A 17,508-nucleotide genomic window follows, 5' to 3' on the forward strand; every position below is an offset into this window, starting at 1 on the left:
AGGGTTGCATGAGTCAGGAGGTTTTTGAACCAAAATGTTTAATTTTCAGGCTTCAAACCTCTATCCCTAGGGATGTCAAGAAAAATTAATTTTGTTAACAGGACATGCATGAAAAAGCTGTGAAGCTGTGGCGTAAGAAGGACTTTGTCAAAGCCATCTCATGCTCACAAAGAAAAAGTTTACCAAAGCAAGCACTCTGTAAGACATGGGCCTAGAAGAAAGCAGCAGTGCAGAATAAGGACTTTGCAGTTGTGCTAGTTTGAAGCGAGCTAGAATGTTTTGGTGAGAAGGACTAGATGACAGGCTGTGAAAGGAAAACAGTGGTGATGTCTACTTCCCTCATAGGCTTGCTGAGAGGTATAAGAAATAGAATCAAAATATAGATAAGGCACTACTTCTACTGCATTTCTCTCTCTCTAGCCTCTCTGCCGTTTCTTCGTTTAATCCACTTTGCTTCCTAATCCCCTGGCTGAACATCCATTCTTCCTTGGGACTAGGGTAAGGTCGAGAGGGGGTAGGGGGAAGGTGATAGGGCAGTTGGGAGCCCCTCCTGGGGAGGGCTGTTGTGTCTCTGTATTACCTTTTACCTTGTATATTTCTGTATGTGCTGTAAACACCTGCTTGTATATTGTGCTGAGCTGTAAATAATAAGCTTCATTCAATTTCCAGAGCCAGCTGAGTCTAATTGGGGTGATTTCCAAAGTTTGGGGGGCGAGGAACACCCAAGCCATCACATTCCAGTTTCTTTGCCTGTATTCTGTTAGTACCATAGATGTGATGCCAGGGACATAAGGGACTGGACATGCTTGCAGCATTTAGTGCATCAGAATAAGGGGCTGGGAGTGAAGTAGTAAAGTAACAAGCAATCAGAAACAAAAAGATCTGATTTCACTCAGTCAATTTGTAAAGAGCATTACTTGTGTTTAAATTATGCACTGCTCCAGCAGTGCTCTCACTGCTCTCTCTTTGTGTGAGAGGTGGCTGCAGGAAAGTGGAGAGAGATGTGATTAACAAATACAATACTTACACAACCCACACAGCAGAGAGATATTTGCTTCTCCAGGTGAGCCCTGTAGGGTAGAAGCTGTGCTTGGAAAGAAGAATCAAGCTATTAGTGATAAAGGACAAAATCCATTATCAGCAAGTTAATACTGAGACTATGGCTTTGGAAAAAGGGGAGGTGGAGATGGCACATATCAACAGGTAGAATATTCTGCTGCACAGCATTGTTCTAGAAATGCCAGACCAAGGAGAACTAGACATCAGACAAGGATGCGTTTAATGTCCTTTCCAAATTTCAAACGAGTTAACATCTTATTATTTGGAAGGAGATGCTTTTAGGATGTGGCTGTGACGCCAGTATGGCTCTGTGTTCGCCACACGTGCTCTTACTTCTTTAGGGGGTGATTATGGCCATAGCTCTTTGTTCAGCCTGTACAGCAAAACCAGTATTATTATTTTCTTGTGGTTTGGAAGTACAAGTAGTAATTACATTTACCAACAGCCGCCTATCTTGTGGCTACAAAACTCTGGAGAAAACAATTACATCATTTTCTTTGTGGCCCCTAAAATCCTTTTCACTGAACTGTGGATGAAACTATGAGAGTGGTATCACAATATGCACTGTGAATGCATTGGACAGAGCTTTTTCAGCTTGCAGGGAGTGGGGCTGACAACAGTTCTGATTCCAATGCCTCAATCAATTGGGATTTGGGAACTGAATGTTTCTTAGGTAGTGCCTAGAATGCATTTGAAAACTTTCTGGCAGGACAAAGGGAGGCTGTATTGTCATGGATGATAGGTTGTGTGCATAATCAATTACATTACAGCTGACCTAACATGATATGAAATGAAACTTAGGATAAGTACAGAATTTGACAGATCTTCACCAAGTAGCAAAGAACCCAAATATCTGTGTGTAGAAAAAGCCTGAAACAATGGTTTTGCTTCTCCTACCTGCTATTGGTGCTGCTACATCAATAACACATTTAAAGCAATCACCTGTCCTATGAGAACAGACTGAAAGAGTTGGGGCTGTTCAGTCTGGAGGAGGTTCCAGACCTTATTGTGGCCTTCCAGTATCTGAAGGGAGCCTACATAAAAGCCAGGGAGGGACTTTTTAGGCTCTCATGGAGTGACAGGACCAGGGGGAATGGAGCAAAGCTGAAGGTGGGGAGATTCAGACTGGGCATGAGGAGGAAGTTCTTCAGCGTGAGAGTGGTGAGAGCCTGGAATGGGTTGCCCAGGGAGGTGGTTTAAGGCCAGGCTGGATGAGGCTGTAGGCAGCCTGCTCTAGGGTAGGGTGTCCTTGGGCATGGCAGGGTGGGTTGGAACTGGATGATCCTTGTGGTCCCTTCCAACCCTGATTGATTCTGTGATTTTTAGAGGGGTACAAGGAAGGTGTCTGTTTCAAAAGTTTCAAAACTTTGTTACTTTGCTATATAGTAACAGATGGGATCGAAATAACCCATCTATATGTATATGTAATTACTATATTTACAGTTAAGGCCCATCATCAAACATCAGGTATTCTTACAAGTTGTGGAGTGCCCTAGATAAAAATAGATTTCTTTCAACATCCCAAAGCCATAATCCTGCACAATGATAGTTTTTCTAGCTGTTTATTTTTTTCAGACAAGTAGGCACTCATAAATTCCAAAGAAAGCCACCATACATGTTAGTAGTCTGTTACTGCTTTAAGGGATGGAGAAAACACCAGTTTTTTTTTAAGGATCTGTGAAAGCTGAAGTGTCTTGCACCACTGTAACATACCATATGGTCCTGTAAAGAATGGATCTGAAGTCCCAAGCAGTTAGAGGCAATGCTGCTGTTTGAATCTAACATTTTCAGCCTTGGAAGTCTCTTAGATGAAGGTGAAATTTAGAATTCTTTCTATATTTTTGTACAATATTTATCTTTCTTTTGAGGTTCCTTTTATTCTCATTTTCCTCCTTGTGTGTCACTGCTTTTAAGTGAGACTCAAATACAGAAAGAAAAATGACAAGATTGAACTGAAGGTGCCCACTGATAATATGAACATTGGCACATAAAAGTAGCATTGATTGAGTAATTGTTTTGAACAAGGTAAGAACACAAGTACTAACTAGAGTTACTATTTGATCTTCTTTTGAAAGCAGATAGCTAAGGGATTTTAACTCTGCCTTTGCTAAAAAAAAAAAATTACCTGCCTTTTTAACTCACAATTATTAACAATGTTAGGGAAAAGAGAAAAATTAATCATTGAAATTATTATAGCTGAATTGCAGTGAGCTGCATAGCAGCTGAAGTAAGTATCCTCCATAGTTTTTCTCATGACAAGCTAAGGGGAAATGATGAAACAACTGAGAATATGTATGATGAAATATATTAAATTACCCTTGGTTATTACACAAGTAAAACACTAAGATCTTTACTTACAAGGTTCTATGTGGATTTCCTTGCATATAGTATTGGGAAAATAATGCTGAAGTATATTTTAAATTAAATTCTTTTATTCTCTGAGGTTAGAAGTCAGTCATATGAGTTGGTCTATTTGCTGTAGTTTGAATAAAGTCATGGCTAAACATGTTTAAAATGCAATGACTTCAGATATTTCTGTATTTTCTTTTTGTAACACAGGCATATAAAATAAATTATTGCAAAATAGAACTGTAGCAACTAATCATAGAATCACAGGATCATGGAATTGTCAGGGTTTGAAGTGACCTCGAAGATCATTCAGTTCCAACCCCCTTGCCGTAGGCAGGAACACTTTCTACTAGATCAGGCTGCCCAGAGCCACATCTAGCCTGACCTTAAAAAGCATTCAGCTCACCTCCAGGGCTTCCAGCACCTCCCTGGGCAACCTGTTTGAATGTCTCACCACCCTCATGGTGAAGAACTTCTTCCTAGCATCCAATCTAAATCTCTCCTCTAGCTTGAATCCATTCCCCCTAGTCCTATCACTACCCAACACTCTAAAATGTCCCTCATCAGCTTTCTTGTAGTCTCCCTTCAGATATTGAAAGACCACAGTAAGGTTTCCTTGGATCCTTCTCCAAACTGAACAACCCCAATTCTCTCAGCCTGTCCTCATAGGAGAGGAGCTCCAACCCTCTGATCATGTCCAGCACATCTTGTAATAGAGGTTCCAGAACAGGTGGGTTTTCATGAGAATGGTTGGAAAAGACCTTTAAGATCGTTTAAGTCCAACCATTGTCTAACTCCCAGCAGCACTCCTGTGACAGAGAAGTGTGTATATTCCTCTTTGCATATACAAAAGCAAAAATATGCAGCAGAAGTTGGTGCAGGAATCGTTCTAAGAGATGACACAAATCAGAGCAGCCCTGTTTTCTATTGCATTCAGTAGAATGTAGAGATTAGTTTTACTGACTTAGGTTGTGCAAGGATGACGTCATGTTTTCTTTTCATTACCAGTAGATAGACAAGAGAGGTTGCCTCTTTGTAAGATGGCTACAACTGAAGTGAAATTGCCTGGAAAAGCTACTGAGAGATAGGAGGCTATGTTTCTGATTCCCTTACAATGACCTCATTAGAAACAATGTAAAATGCCACCCAGACATTACTTTTATTTTCAGAATCTCAAATGGTAACAGGTAATAAAATAATAGTATTTCTAGATTGGAAAGTCAGCCATATGGGGAAAAAATGGACCTACTGAAGGTTGTTATCTACATGGTCCTCTGGATTCATCACTTGGGCTGAGCTAAGGGGAATTAATACAGCAGGGATATAGAAACACTACATCAGAAGGATCATGACCATTTGAGCAGTACAAGGCAGCAGAGGGCCTTCAAGATGTGTGTTTAACTTTGCCTTCAGACTTTCCTGATACTCAACGATAATGGATTTGACCATTGCTTCCCCTAAAGGCTAGGATACAGTAATTTTATTTCCTTTATTTTTAGAATGTGCATGAAGCAGAGGCAGTGAAGTTGTTGGTTTTTTCAATTTCTTGTTTGGAATCCTAATAGAGCAACACATGCAACAGGGAATAACACAGTTCTTTTAAACATAAATGTTGCTGATGTGGGATATAAACCCAGTCTTTGGCCAGGTTCATTACTTGGAGTGTGTTTTCTTCAAAAGAAAAGATAGAACTGAGTATACCAATACAGGCTTAGAAGATAAGAGTAATGACAATTGCTGTTATTGAGAAAATAATGTTTCTGAGAGGGAAAATCAGCACCAAACTTACCATGAAAATGGGAAAAGAAGCTTGACTGTGTCTTAAAGGACACTTTCGAAAGGGAATAGAATTGATATGGTGATCTTCAAAAATGCTGCATGTTTACCTTAGCTTGTTCTGTAAAGAAAAGGGAATTGAAATTGGAGTCTAAAAAAATGAAACCTTTTAGAAGTAATGTGGTTCCTTTAGCAGAATAAGAATTTGGAGGCCCAAAACATATGGATTTTGAGTAGCTCTGGGTAAGCTGCTAGAGAGATGTGTGTTTTGCTTTAACTAGATGGTGCCAGTTTTAGGTAAAGCCTTTCACAGCATCACAGAATTAATGAGGTTGGAAAAGACCTTTGAGATCATCAAGTGCAACCGATCACCCAACACCATCTAATCAACTAAGCCATGGCACCACACGCAGTCTCTTTTTAAAAACTTCCAGGGATGGTGACTCCACCACCTCCCTGGGCAGCCCATTCAAGTGGCAAATCACCCTGTGTGTGAAATTTTTCCAAACATCCAGCCTAAATATCCCCTGGCACAGCTTGAGACTGTGTCCCCTCATTCTATCACTGGTTGCCTGGGAGAACAGAACAAACCCCACCTGGCTACAGCCTCCTTTCAGGTAGTTGTAGACAGTGATAAGGTCTCCCCTGAGGCTTCTCTCCAGGCTGAACAATCCCAGCTCCCTCAGCCTTTAATTTACATCATCTGAAGATGTGCACCTGAGTGCACTGTTGATTTCCAGTTCCAATAAGCATGTTTTCTTGTATTCTTTTCAGCAATAATTAAGTAAATGTGAGAAGTAAGTTTTGGAGAAAGAAGGACAAACTTTCAATACTTTCTGATTAAAGGCATAACTGGAAAGATTCTAAATGTGAGTTAAAACAAGCAATTATATTTTCCAAATCTGTCATTTAGGGAAAAAAAAAAACAAACCCTGAATGTCTCACTAGAATGTCTACCAAAATTGGCATTAACCTTCCAAAAGAGAAATAGAACTAATGATTTGGTACAGCTCCAAACAATTAGACCAGTGAACAGACATTCTTCTACCAGCATCTGTTATCAGAAATATCTGGATTTCTAAATGTCAGCTAAAAGAAAGTTGACCTGACCTTTTGACACCACCTGTTCAAGAATGGGAGGTTTTTAAGCATGCTATTCTACGCAGATAAAAGGTTCACCAAATTTGACCTGGAAAGAATGGTTAAAGGAATTAGTTTTGTTTAGTCTAGAAAAGAGTGGACTGAGGGAGGAAGTGATTGCAATCTTCCAGAACATGAAAAAAAAACAAAAAGTTATGAAGATACTAGAGGTTGCTTTGCTGTGTCCAGTTAGGGAAAAAACCAAACCAAAGATTCACAGCAGAAGTATTTAGATTATGTATTAGGAGGAGAAAAAAACTACAATTAAAAATAGAGACTACAGTGCAGACTACACAAGGAAACTGTCATCTCCTTAACTGGAAATTTTCAGGACTAATTTGACCCACAGTTGTCATTAATAGCCAAAGTTACTGGTGGTGTTCATGGTGCAAGGTGAATGAGTAGGTGGATTACATGGCCTCTTAACAGTCTTTGTCTTTGTTTTTCTACAGGTGATACATGTAGCAAGGCACTCTAGATTTGCTAGAATCACAGAATCATACAATCATAAAATGATCCAGGCTGGAAGGGACCCCCAAGGGTTATCTAGTCCAACCCTCCATGTCTAAGGATGGTGGGATCAGCATCCCTGAGGATGTCCCTGGGTCAACAGGGACATCCTCAGCTAGACCAGGTTGCTCAGAGCCCTGTTGAGCCCTCACCTTGAATACCTCCAGGGAAGGGGCCTCAACCCTGGTCTAATGGGTATATGGATATATGAAGTGGATATAATGGATATAAAAATAGCTGGTTAAGGAAAGACTTTTTGTTTGCAGAGGATATCTCAATAACAAAATGACACTTAAGAGTTCTGATTAGGTGATTAAGTGTTAGAGGGATGGCTGGTAAGGAAATGAGAAAGTTTACTTCCTGACTTTGAATGCAGAATTCTGCTAATAATAGTAGAGCAGTGAGTTTGTTATTATGATTTAAATTTTCTGTTAGTTGAGAATTTTGGTGCCATACCTGGTGTTTGGGTTGGAGTTAGTAACAAGGAAGAGGAAATTGTGGGGAATATTCATTCATTGTAGAGCTACATGGGGCTGAAGCATGACATACTCATTTGAAAGAACAGGCACAACAGTGATGTGTGTATTCCTAAGTGTTTGTGAAAGCTACTAAGGCAGCTTCTCAGTGTGATCCATTGCAACCTCAACCAACTGAGTAACTGGGAAAAAAAGGCTCAAACAACTAGAGAGCATAAATTACATATAGGTCTTCATACATATAGCAGATTAAAAGTGAAAGTGGAGGCTTTAATTCTTGTTCCATGCTGGTACCAGTTGTCTGCTGGTGATTAGAAGCAGGACATGCTTGCAGTTCAGTTTCTTGTGCTTAGAGCTGGATAGAAGAGCTTCAAGATTATGTTAAACATGTAACTGGAGCATTTACTTAGATGCATAAATAGTGTTCAATATCAGGGCTTTCATTTTACCGATTAAGCAGTTACAGCTCTCCTGGATTTTCAGGTGTGTGGAAGAACATGGAATATTTCTCTGTTTTTTTTCTCTTGGGGTTAGGAAGTGATTTTTTTTTTATTAGCATTACGTATATCTTTGGGTTCTTTTTTGTTTCTAGGTGCTGCACAATGGACTTGTGATGGAAATGAATCATCCAACAGCTGGAAGGATAGCTGTTCCAGGTTAGATGTTTAATTCTTTTCTCTAAATGGAGCTTGAAATTAAATGCTACATGACATCCTGAGTAGTTCTGGAACACAGCTGAGGACATGAAACATCTTCACATTTCACTCAAATGGACAAAACTTTAACCAGGAAGACATTTGTGCTCACAGTCATTCCAGTAGCAGAAAAATGGGTTAAAATGTGTGTCAAAATAGCTTCTGGTTTTCATCGGTCAGTTGTCATAAAGCATGAACATGGATTTGATAATATTTGCGAAGTCCCACTGCTAGAAATATTACTGCTAAATCTTCTACATGAATATGTGAATCTGGTTTTGATTTAGGTCTATTTTGCAAGTTACACGACCTTCTTTTTGAGACATGTCTCTTGAAAAAAAACCAACCAACAAGTTTGCTCTGAAGGTTTCATCCCATTGTTCCGTTTAATGAGATTAGATATGAAGCTCTGAAATAATGCAATCTCAAACAGGAATTTTGGTTTTCAAAGAACACAGATGTAAGAAACTAGTGTCTCCTGGTTTGAGATCTAAATGCTTCAGAGCTTCAAGCTGATGTAGCTTTATTTCCATTAGAGTTAGCTATGTTAGGAGTTAGATTCATCCAGAGCCAATATAAACCTTCTCATTCAGATCCTTGTAGTTTGTTGTTTTGACAACTGAGCCTTCTCTATAACCTACTAGCTATTGCATCAACTTCTTTGCTTCTCTGTGCTTTTCTCTCTCCCAAGCCAGACTAAGAATTGTTTCCTCATTCAAAGCACCATGGTACTTCTATTTTTATAACATCTTCTTCCTCCATTGCAAAATTTCACCCTCTGATGCAGCATCAATTTCAGTTTACTTGAGCACATCTAAGAAGAATTTGACCCATAAAATTTATCTTAATTTGCACATCCTGGAATCACACTGGGAAGCAGAAAGAATTATTTGAAAGAAATCAATCCCACATTAGATCATGTTTTCTGCAGGAGTAGAGGGGGTTGCTTTTTGTGAGTGCATGTATATGCTTCATATTTGCTCTTTATCACAGTTTGTGTTCCACATTGGTCCCACTGGGTTTGAATGCTTGGTCGATTGTATTAAAAAAATGCTTCTCTATTTAGATTCACATATCTGGAAATAGTAATCCTTACATATCTGGAAATAGTAATCCTTTTGTTTTAGTTTCTAACAAAAACCTAATCCTGGTTTATTTATCCAAAATGAAAAGACTAATAAGGGGTTTGATTTAATTATTTTTAAAGAAGTGGGCAGAATAAGCCTTGCAGATGGTAGAGAAAGCGTGTAAGGTTTTCATGTTGTATACAGAGTATAATCTATCTTAGGGAAAGAAAATACTCCTTAAGGGGATAGGTTAAACTGCAAGAAGAGGAAGGAGATGAAAGGAATGTTCTAATGTCTGTCAGCAGTGATAGAATGTATTGGCAAAAGAGTGAGTTTTTACATAGGTAAGCCATAGTACTTCCCAAATCCTTAGTTATTTTTTATTTTATTAAACCAGTGACACTGCACTAAACTAAAATAAATCATCCTAATCTCTAATGGTTTGCCATTTAGATTGGCTTCTATGAAGAGTTTCTTGTATTGAAGCAGATGGCTGAAATGATTATTGGATATTTGAGCAGGAAAAGGAGAATTCCTTCCTTTACTGGCATGGGAGGATAAGCAGGGGAGAGACAGGGGAGGGAAGGGTGAAGGACGCTTATTCAGTGTGAGCAGAATGGACCTATTGATATCACTAGAAAGACATCCCATTACTCTGCCCAAAATTGAAGTAAATGAGGTTGGCCACTTTTAGTGACAGGTCAGGAAGGAGCCTGGCACTGGTCTGCACTCATTCTTTGCAGGACTACTTCACCTGATTGCAAGGCTGTACTACTGAACCACTTGTGGTTCTATGTCTGAAGTCAGTTTAATCATCTTTAATTTGGGACAGGGCTCTGAAGATAAGGAACTGGAGCACCTCAACTGGAGAGGCTGAATTGGTACAGCCTGGGGAAAAGGGAGCTTCAGGGGGGCCTGACAGCAGCCCCCCAGTAGTTACAGTGCCTGAATGGGAGATGGGAGATTCAGACTGGATATTGGGAAGTGTTTTGGGTCATGATGACAGCCAGGCAGTAGAGCAGATTGTGCAAAGGTAGTGGAGGCTCAGCTCTGTACTTGGAGATTTTTGAAAAACAACTAGATGAAGCCGTGAGCAGCTTGATGTGACCTTAGACCTGGCCCTGCTTTGAGCAAGACCTTGAACTGGAGAGCTCCTGAAGTACTTTCCAACTTGGATTATGTTCTTATTCTGTGATTAACCTTCATACCTCCTCACACAGCTCTGTTGTGTTGGTCATTTCCATAGAGCTCTGGAAAAAAAATTGCTTAGTTCAATAAAACATGAAGTGTAGAGCACAAAAAAACCTACCTTTTAGGGCCAAAAGTGATAGCAGAGAGCTGTTTTATAGAGTGCTAGATTGCAGATGATGTTGGATGGCACAGAGACGATACAATTAAGTGAAGGGACAGGATTTCAAGAAACTTTATCATCTGTGTTAGTCTTGAACTGTGTTACCTGAGAGTGACAGACTTCTCTGAAGAGCAGTAGCATGTGGGCTTCTGGGGGGCACTGAGGGATTCATTCTGAGTTGCAGCGTGGAGCAAAATGGATACCAACCCATACTGTTTGTGTGGAAAAAGCTTATGGATGCAATGCAATCTGCCCAAACCTTTTCCATTCTCATCTATTTTATCAGGATTAGAAAACTTGGTTACTAATATTCCCAACTTCTGCATTTTCTAGGGTCTAGTGTTGACTTGTAAAAGCAGTCAGTTGTGTTTTGTAGTGAAGAATGTTTGTAATTTGATTATTATATTTTAAAGAAAGAGGCACAATGCATTCAGCTGTTTCTAACAACCCAGCCTTTGTAAAATTTATTAACTATCAGGAACCTCTGTGACATAAAACTCATTTCTGACCGATTCTAAGCCTTAGCAAATTGGGGATTTGGATATAAGCCTGCACTTTGAAACCATCTCTCATCAAACAGGAAACAATAGAACTGTAGAAACCATGTAAAACACCTCTTCCAGACAAAACAACTATTCTTAGTTTTGATAATGTTTATATTTAAAGTTCTCCTCATCCCCATTTCCTGAGCCAATAACCAATATTTCTGTCCTTTGGCCCGAGATCAGCAGCAAGGATGTCATTATTGCTCAAAAAGGTTAATTTCATACCTGACTTGGTGATTTCCTTCTGTGCCCTTGAGACGATGTGCTTGTGGGACCGGTCGAAGGTCAGTTAGGAAAGGCAGTGCAGGATTCCTTCTTGGCATGGATTTCTTGGACTGAATTCAGATGATCTATATTAATTAATCAACCCACTCAGGAGAAATGTCTCCTTTTCCGGTCTTCTCTTGTCACTGTGCGTTACAAATATACTCCTGAAACAGGAAAGAGTTTGTTTTTTCTTTTCCACAGATAGGCTTTTCCTGTTGTATGATCCATTAAATGGTGTCGTGGTTCCATGGAGACTAATTGCCATCAATCTCTTAGAATGGTTTTAAGAAACAAGACAAAGAGGCAAGAAATCTAATAGGATTTCCTTACTGTGCCACAGACTTCTTCCTCAGCCTTGGACAAATCACTCTCTGTGTCTCACCTTACTCGCTCTTTGCAGTTTGTCAGATCTTAGTTAATAGTTGAAAAATAGTCTGATGTCTAGGGAAAGGAAGTTCTTGGGAAAACCTTTACTGTTTTAAATATGTATTTCTGTTTATTTTGGATGTATTTGTACTTCTTTTCTCCATGTAAGAGGAAGAGCAGTTCTAGTTGTGGAAATACCAGTGGGGTATCTATGTGTATACACCAACATATAAATTTCAATACAGGGAGCTGTTGGCGATCCCTGCTTTCACTTTTTTGCTCATTTAAGTGTGGTGGGAGAAGCTTCAGTAGGACTAGATACATGGCAGAGAGAAGTGATTTCTGCATGTGAGAAGTTGGCAGGAAATGAAGGAAGTTGTACTCCAATCCATCGTTTCCTGCAGCTAGAAGATCCCACAGTCGAGGAACAACAACAAAAACAACATAAAAAAACCCTCCCAACTCTATTTCTTCTGTTTCACAAGAACCTCTGCTTGAACTTCTGATCCTGTCTGCTTCTCATCAGGCTGTTTTTTCATATGTGTGTGTGTGCATGCATGTGCATAACTGATGTTGATTGAAAAATTTTAATTTCACTTCACTATTTATGGTACATTGGAGACAAACAGCTTCACCAGCATTACCCTTACCTCATTCGCCTTTTTTAGTCATCAGGCCTGACTGTTTATGTCTTTTACATTCACGGAGCTGATTTCAATTTTGAGGAATTCAGGACCATTGCAGGAACTCAGCAGAAATGATATATGACAGCTCACTTAGCTATCCTCAAAATACTTGAAAAAAAAATCTTCATAAATATATAAACAATATATTCATGCTGATTGCAAAAGCAGAAAAGAGATGGTGGAAATGGCAAGGACTATGTTATAAGCTTCAGGATTATGTAGAAAAGGCTAGGCTGTGTTTTTAATGAATGATACTTTAACTTGGAATCCTTTAAGATTCCTTTAAAATGTAAGCAACAAACCTTTTCATATTTTCCTTCCTCTGTCAGATATTTCCAGACCATTTCTCTACTGCATATTTTAAAATGTGGTATACCTCCCGGCATGGTTTTAGTTCCACACTTGGTACTTTTAAAGTTAATATTTTAAGGAAGAAAAACCAACTGTCTCTTACATAGTTCTGGGCCTCCAGTTGTTTGGCAAAATTAAGAAATACTTGAAGTTTTTTCCGTTGGGCCCAGAGTAGCAGTATCAAGTGGGACTAGCGGCACTGTTTGTTTACTCAGGCAGGGGCTCTCCAGGGCTGTTGTGCAGGGTGTCCGAGCTGGACTCTTCTCTCAACAGACCCTAAGCTTTTCTGTCTTCCTTTGAAGTTATGGCAAACAGAGCAGGTTTTCTTGCATCACCTGTTTTGTGCCTAGATCTGGCACTGCCACATCAGAAGGGGAATTTTTTTCCCATGGATAAGTGGGGTCATTTTTCCACTCTGTACATAATCAGTCAACTAAAAGAGACAGTGGTTGAAGTTTTGCTGAATGTTGATTAGTAGTTACACTTCCATCTACTGGAAAATACTTTATATTTTCTCCATATTTCCTAAGATATACTAAGATGTCCTTTAGACTTAGTTTCTTATGGAAACTCAGCGGTATCACCTTGCTGTTATATTGGGATAAATAAAAAAGTTAAAGTATTAACTGAATGGCCAAATAAATTCATTAGCTTCCCAGCAACAGTATTTGAATTCAGGTTTGTTTAAACTTATTGTTTGTTTGTTTGTTCTCTTTAAGTGCATTTCTCACCTTTTTCTTTATAAGTAACAGTAATGTAAAAAGTGTTCTCTTAACCCTCCCTCTGTAAGAAGCAGAGCCAGGTGCTCACAGAGTGCAGGGTGTGTGATTGTAAAGATATATCTGCATGCCTCGGGTGCATCGTAAAACAGCCAAATTACTTCAACACCCATAAATTGTAAGTATATCTTTATGATCTTTAATAATTATTGGATAAGAAAGGGAATATACTGTCTGCTAAAAAAAGTTTGGTTTCATTAAACGTGCAAGTATGTTTTAAGCATTTAGACAATTTTACTTAGTCCCTAGGATACTGAGTATGGTAATCCTCATTTGTGTTTCTGTCGTGTTGCCTTGACCTAAGCCCTGCCTTCCCATGAATGGAAAGAATGGCAGAGAATGATTCAACTGGAACTGTTTGCTGTGAAGCTAGACTGAACAATAATCAACAGCAGCCATTAGATCATGTAGCTTGACTTCTTACTGCATTGGCCATAGAATGTCACTGATTTGCTCTTTTCATGTGTATTTGACTGCAGTTTATCTTATTCAGGTGTCCGCAAGAGATGCAAATTTCAGCAGGTATCTGCCTCTTTCTTTAAATGTCTCATCAACTTGTTAAAACAACCATGCTGTCATTCTAGTTTTATAGAGCAACAATATTTATTTCTTGTCTTTTTTTTTTATTACAGTCTGTGTATTGCATATTAACAGGAAAAATTAGCAGTTGTAAAGTGCATCACAAACCTTCTGCCTGACTCTGGGCAAGGCCCTTAGCTCACAAAGTTATATTTCTCACTTCTTCAGCCAAAAAATTGAGATAAGAGAGCTCACATGATACCATCTTAACCTATACTTCAAGTACTTCTGTAAAATGCAACTGTACAGGTGAAACCACTGGATGAAAACATTCACCTCTTAAGAGTTGTTGTTCTGACTTAAACCTTTTAAAATGTTGGCTACTGTGGAAATAACTTGGAACCTTCCTTCCAGTTAGGTGTAAAGAGTCAAGCAATGTCATTTTTACTACTTTAATATGACATTTAGACTCTCATAGATGCATAGAATGATTTACGTTGGAAGGGACCATAGAGACCATCCAGTTCCAACTCCCTTGCCATGGGCAGGAGCACCTTCCACTAGACCAGATCACTCAAGGCCTTATCCAACCCCTCCAGGTAGGGGTCATTCACGACTTCCTTGGGCAGCCTGTTCCAATGTCTTGCCACTCTCACTGTGAAGAATTTTTCCTAATCTCTAGTCTAAATCTATCTTCCTCAATCTTCAATCCATTCCCTGTCATCCTATAACTTCAATTCATTGTCAGAAGTCCCTTTCCAGCTTTCTTGTCGGCCCTCTTCAGGTGCTGGAAGGCTTTTATAAGGTCTTCTCAAAACCTGCTTTTCTCCAGGCCAAAGAGTCCCAGCTCTCTCAGTCTGCCCCCATAGGATATAGGGATCATACTTCTTTTGATGCAGCTCTGGACACGGCTGGCTTGGGCTGCAAGTGCACCCTGCTGCCTCATGTTGAGTATTTTCATCAGCTGACACCCCAAGTCCTTATCCTTGAGACTGCTCTCAAACCACTCCTTGCCCAGCCTGTATTTCTGCATGGGATTGTTCTTGCCACTAGGCAGTTCATTGCTCAGAGCAGCATCACCCACCACTACCACTCATGTGGCAATCTCTTGCCATTTCCATGAATTTGCATTTGCTTTCAGTATTCTTCTGTCACATATCTTCAGATCTTAGTGGGTTTATTTGGGTTTTTTTTGCTTGGTTTTGATTTTGATGATGTTTGCAGTCAGTTGCTGTGAGATGTAGCATTACCCCTGTTGTTAAAGTATTTTCAGAGATTGTTATTCATTTCCCTGGGTTTACTCAGGTGTGAATCAAAATGCTTCAGTCATATTTAGATCATATGTAGAAACTGTAAGTCTAACGTCTTATCTTGGTTCAAGAAGAGTAAGTGCAGGGTGCTACACCTGGGTTGGAACAATCCTTACTATCAGTGCAGGCTGGGGGAGGAGGTGACAGGAAGCAGCCCTGCAGGAAAGGACTTGGAGGTGCTGCTGAATGAGAAGCTGGACGTGAACAGACAGTGTGCACTTGTGGCCTGGAAAGCAAAAGGCATCATGGGCTGCATCAAAAGATGCATGGCCAGCAGATCCAGAGAGGTGATTCTGCCACTTTGCTCTGGTGAGACCTCACCTTGAGTACTGCATCCAGTTCTGGAGCCTTCAATAGAAAAGGGACATGGACCTGATGGAGTGGGTCCAGAGGAGGGCCACAAAAATGCTCAGGAGGCTGGAACACCTCAGCTACAAGAGCAGGCAAGGGAGCTGGGATTGTTGAGCCTGGAGAAGAGAAGGCTCAGGGGAGACCTAGTAGCAGCCTTCCAGTACCTGAGGGGAGCCTACAAGAAAGATGGAGAGAGAGACTGTTTACAAAGGCCTGTAGAATGAGGGACAATGGCTTCAAACTACAGAAGAACAGGTTTAGATTGGAAGTTAGGAAAAAGTTCTTTACCATGAGGGTAATGGAACACTGGAACAGGTTGCCCAGACAGGTGGTCGAGGCATCCCCTGAGATATTCAAGTTGAGGCTTGACAAGGTTCTGGGCAACCTGATCTTCACAGAGAGAGTGATGGCATTGGAATGGGCTGCCCAGGGATGTGGTGGAGTCACCATCCCTGGAGGTGTTCAAGAAAAGACTGGATGAGGCACTTAGTGCCATGGTCTAGCTGACTGAATAGGGCTGGGTGCTAGGTTGCACTGGATGATCTTGGAGGTCTCTTCCAACCTGGCTGATTCTATGATTCCAAGCTGTTTGATTCTGTGATTCTATTTGTCTGTTGTATCAGACATGGGGAGGGAAATAATTATTTATTTATAAACAATAAATATCTCAAATATTGGGCACATCCATAGAATTTACCTGCTCTGATGATTTGTGACAGTTACATTGCTGAAGAGAAATGCCTGAGGAAATAGTGGGTGATTTTTAAACTCAAGAAGAACAAATTAAACAAACGCTGTCTTATTTACAGTAAAGCATGTCCTCAGTAAAAGTGCTCAGCTTGGTTTTGAAGACTTGAGTTCTATTTTCAGGAGCTTTGTAATTTAATTTGTCTAAATTTACTGTAATTGGTGAGAAGTAATGATCAGTAATCAACTTAAATACACCGTAAAATAATTTGAAGCATCCCAATTCATGGTACGCTTTGTGGTGTATTGACTGATAATTACACGGAGATATTAAGGAGATGCATTTGCAGAGGCTTTTTAAAAAGTCAAGAGGTAAGATTGGATACCTAATCATAATTTAGAAAATTTCTGTCTTCTAGTGCTTAATGCCTCTACCTGAAGAGTCTTTAATAGTGCAAAAATTACTTCTATATTTGAGTCGTGTAACCATTACAATCTTATGACCAGAAAGAAATCCTTCTCCCAGGGACCAGAGAATTTGAATCACTGCTTTGGGAAGGAAGAACTGTGTATTGGTTTGCTCATCATATTGGGATAATAGCTGATTTCCACTTCATAGCTGCTTTTAGCTACTTAATTTGCAATACCTATGGGCAAAGACTCTAATTTGGGCAAAAATGTGTTTATACTTAATTCAGGACTTACACCTACAACATAGCTCAGGCAGGGACTGGAGGCCCCAAGCTGAGCTAGGACGTATCCCCTGAGCCCTTGGCAGGAGATGGGGGCACAGATATCCCAGGGAAGACTGGTCCCAGACACTGAGAGCTATGAGCATTCAAGGACCCTGGCAGAAGCAGACTTGCAGTGTTCATATGCTCTTTGGGCACTTATGGTTGGCCACTTTGTAGACCAAGTGTTGTCCAGGTGAATCTTCTCTCTGATGCAGTACAGTTGTTCTCAGGCTCTTGTGGTTTGACGTGTTTGTCCAAGGGAAAACAGCTCAGCCACAACTAAAAATAAATACAAGGAGGAAAAGTTCACAGGAAGTGAACAGTTATTGTTCACCTCCAAAAGATTTGCAGCTACTTAGTGGAGAATCTTGCCCTGCTTTGGACCAAGGACTCAATCTTTGAGCCTCACTACTAGTGTAAGAGATGTGGGGTTTTGCCATCCTGTGGAAACTCACCTACACTGTATGAACATAGAAGACTTTTAAAAACC

At 40.0% G+C, this 17,508-nt stretch overlaps 1 protein-coding gene across 9 annotated transcripts in view; it reads left to right on the forward strand.

The window, feature by feature from the left end:
- SUGCT (succinyl-CoA:glutarate-CoA transferase) overlaps nt 1–17,508 on the forward strand; it is a 334,539-nt gene that overhangs the window by 277,416 nt on the left and 39,615 nt on the right. For 8 of the 9 annotated variants that reach the window (XR_010308108.1, XR_010308109.1, XM_064169954.1 and 5 more), the window contains one exon: nt 7,903–7,966. The exons of the other annotated variant lie outside the window; for it this stretch is intronic. Coding sequence is in view for 6 of the 8 variants with exons in the window: in XM_064169954.1 (XP_064026024.1) it covers nt 7,903–7,966 (64 nt within the window). In the remaining 2 variants the exon portion in view is untranslated. The remainder of the gene's footprint in view (nt 1–7,902; nt 7,967–17,508) is intronic. 9 annotated transcript variants of the gene reach the window in all.

The sequence above is a fragment of the Pogoniulus pusillus genome, chromosome 32 (genome assembly GCF_015220805.1).
Source record: "Pogoniulus pusillus isolate bPogPus1 chromosome 32, bPogPus1.pri, whole genome shotgun sequence".
In the NCBI taxonomy this organism is placed as follows: Eukaryota; Metazoa; Chordata; class Aves; order Piciformes; family Lybiidae; genus Pogoniulus; species Pogoniulus pusillus.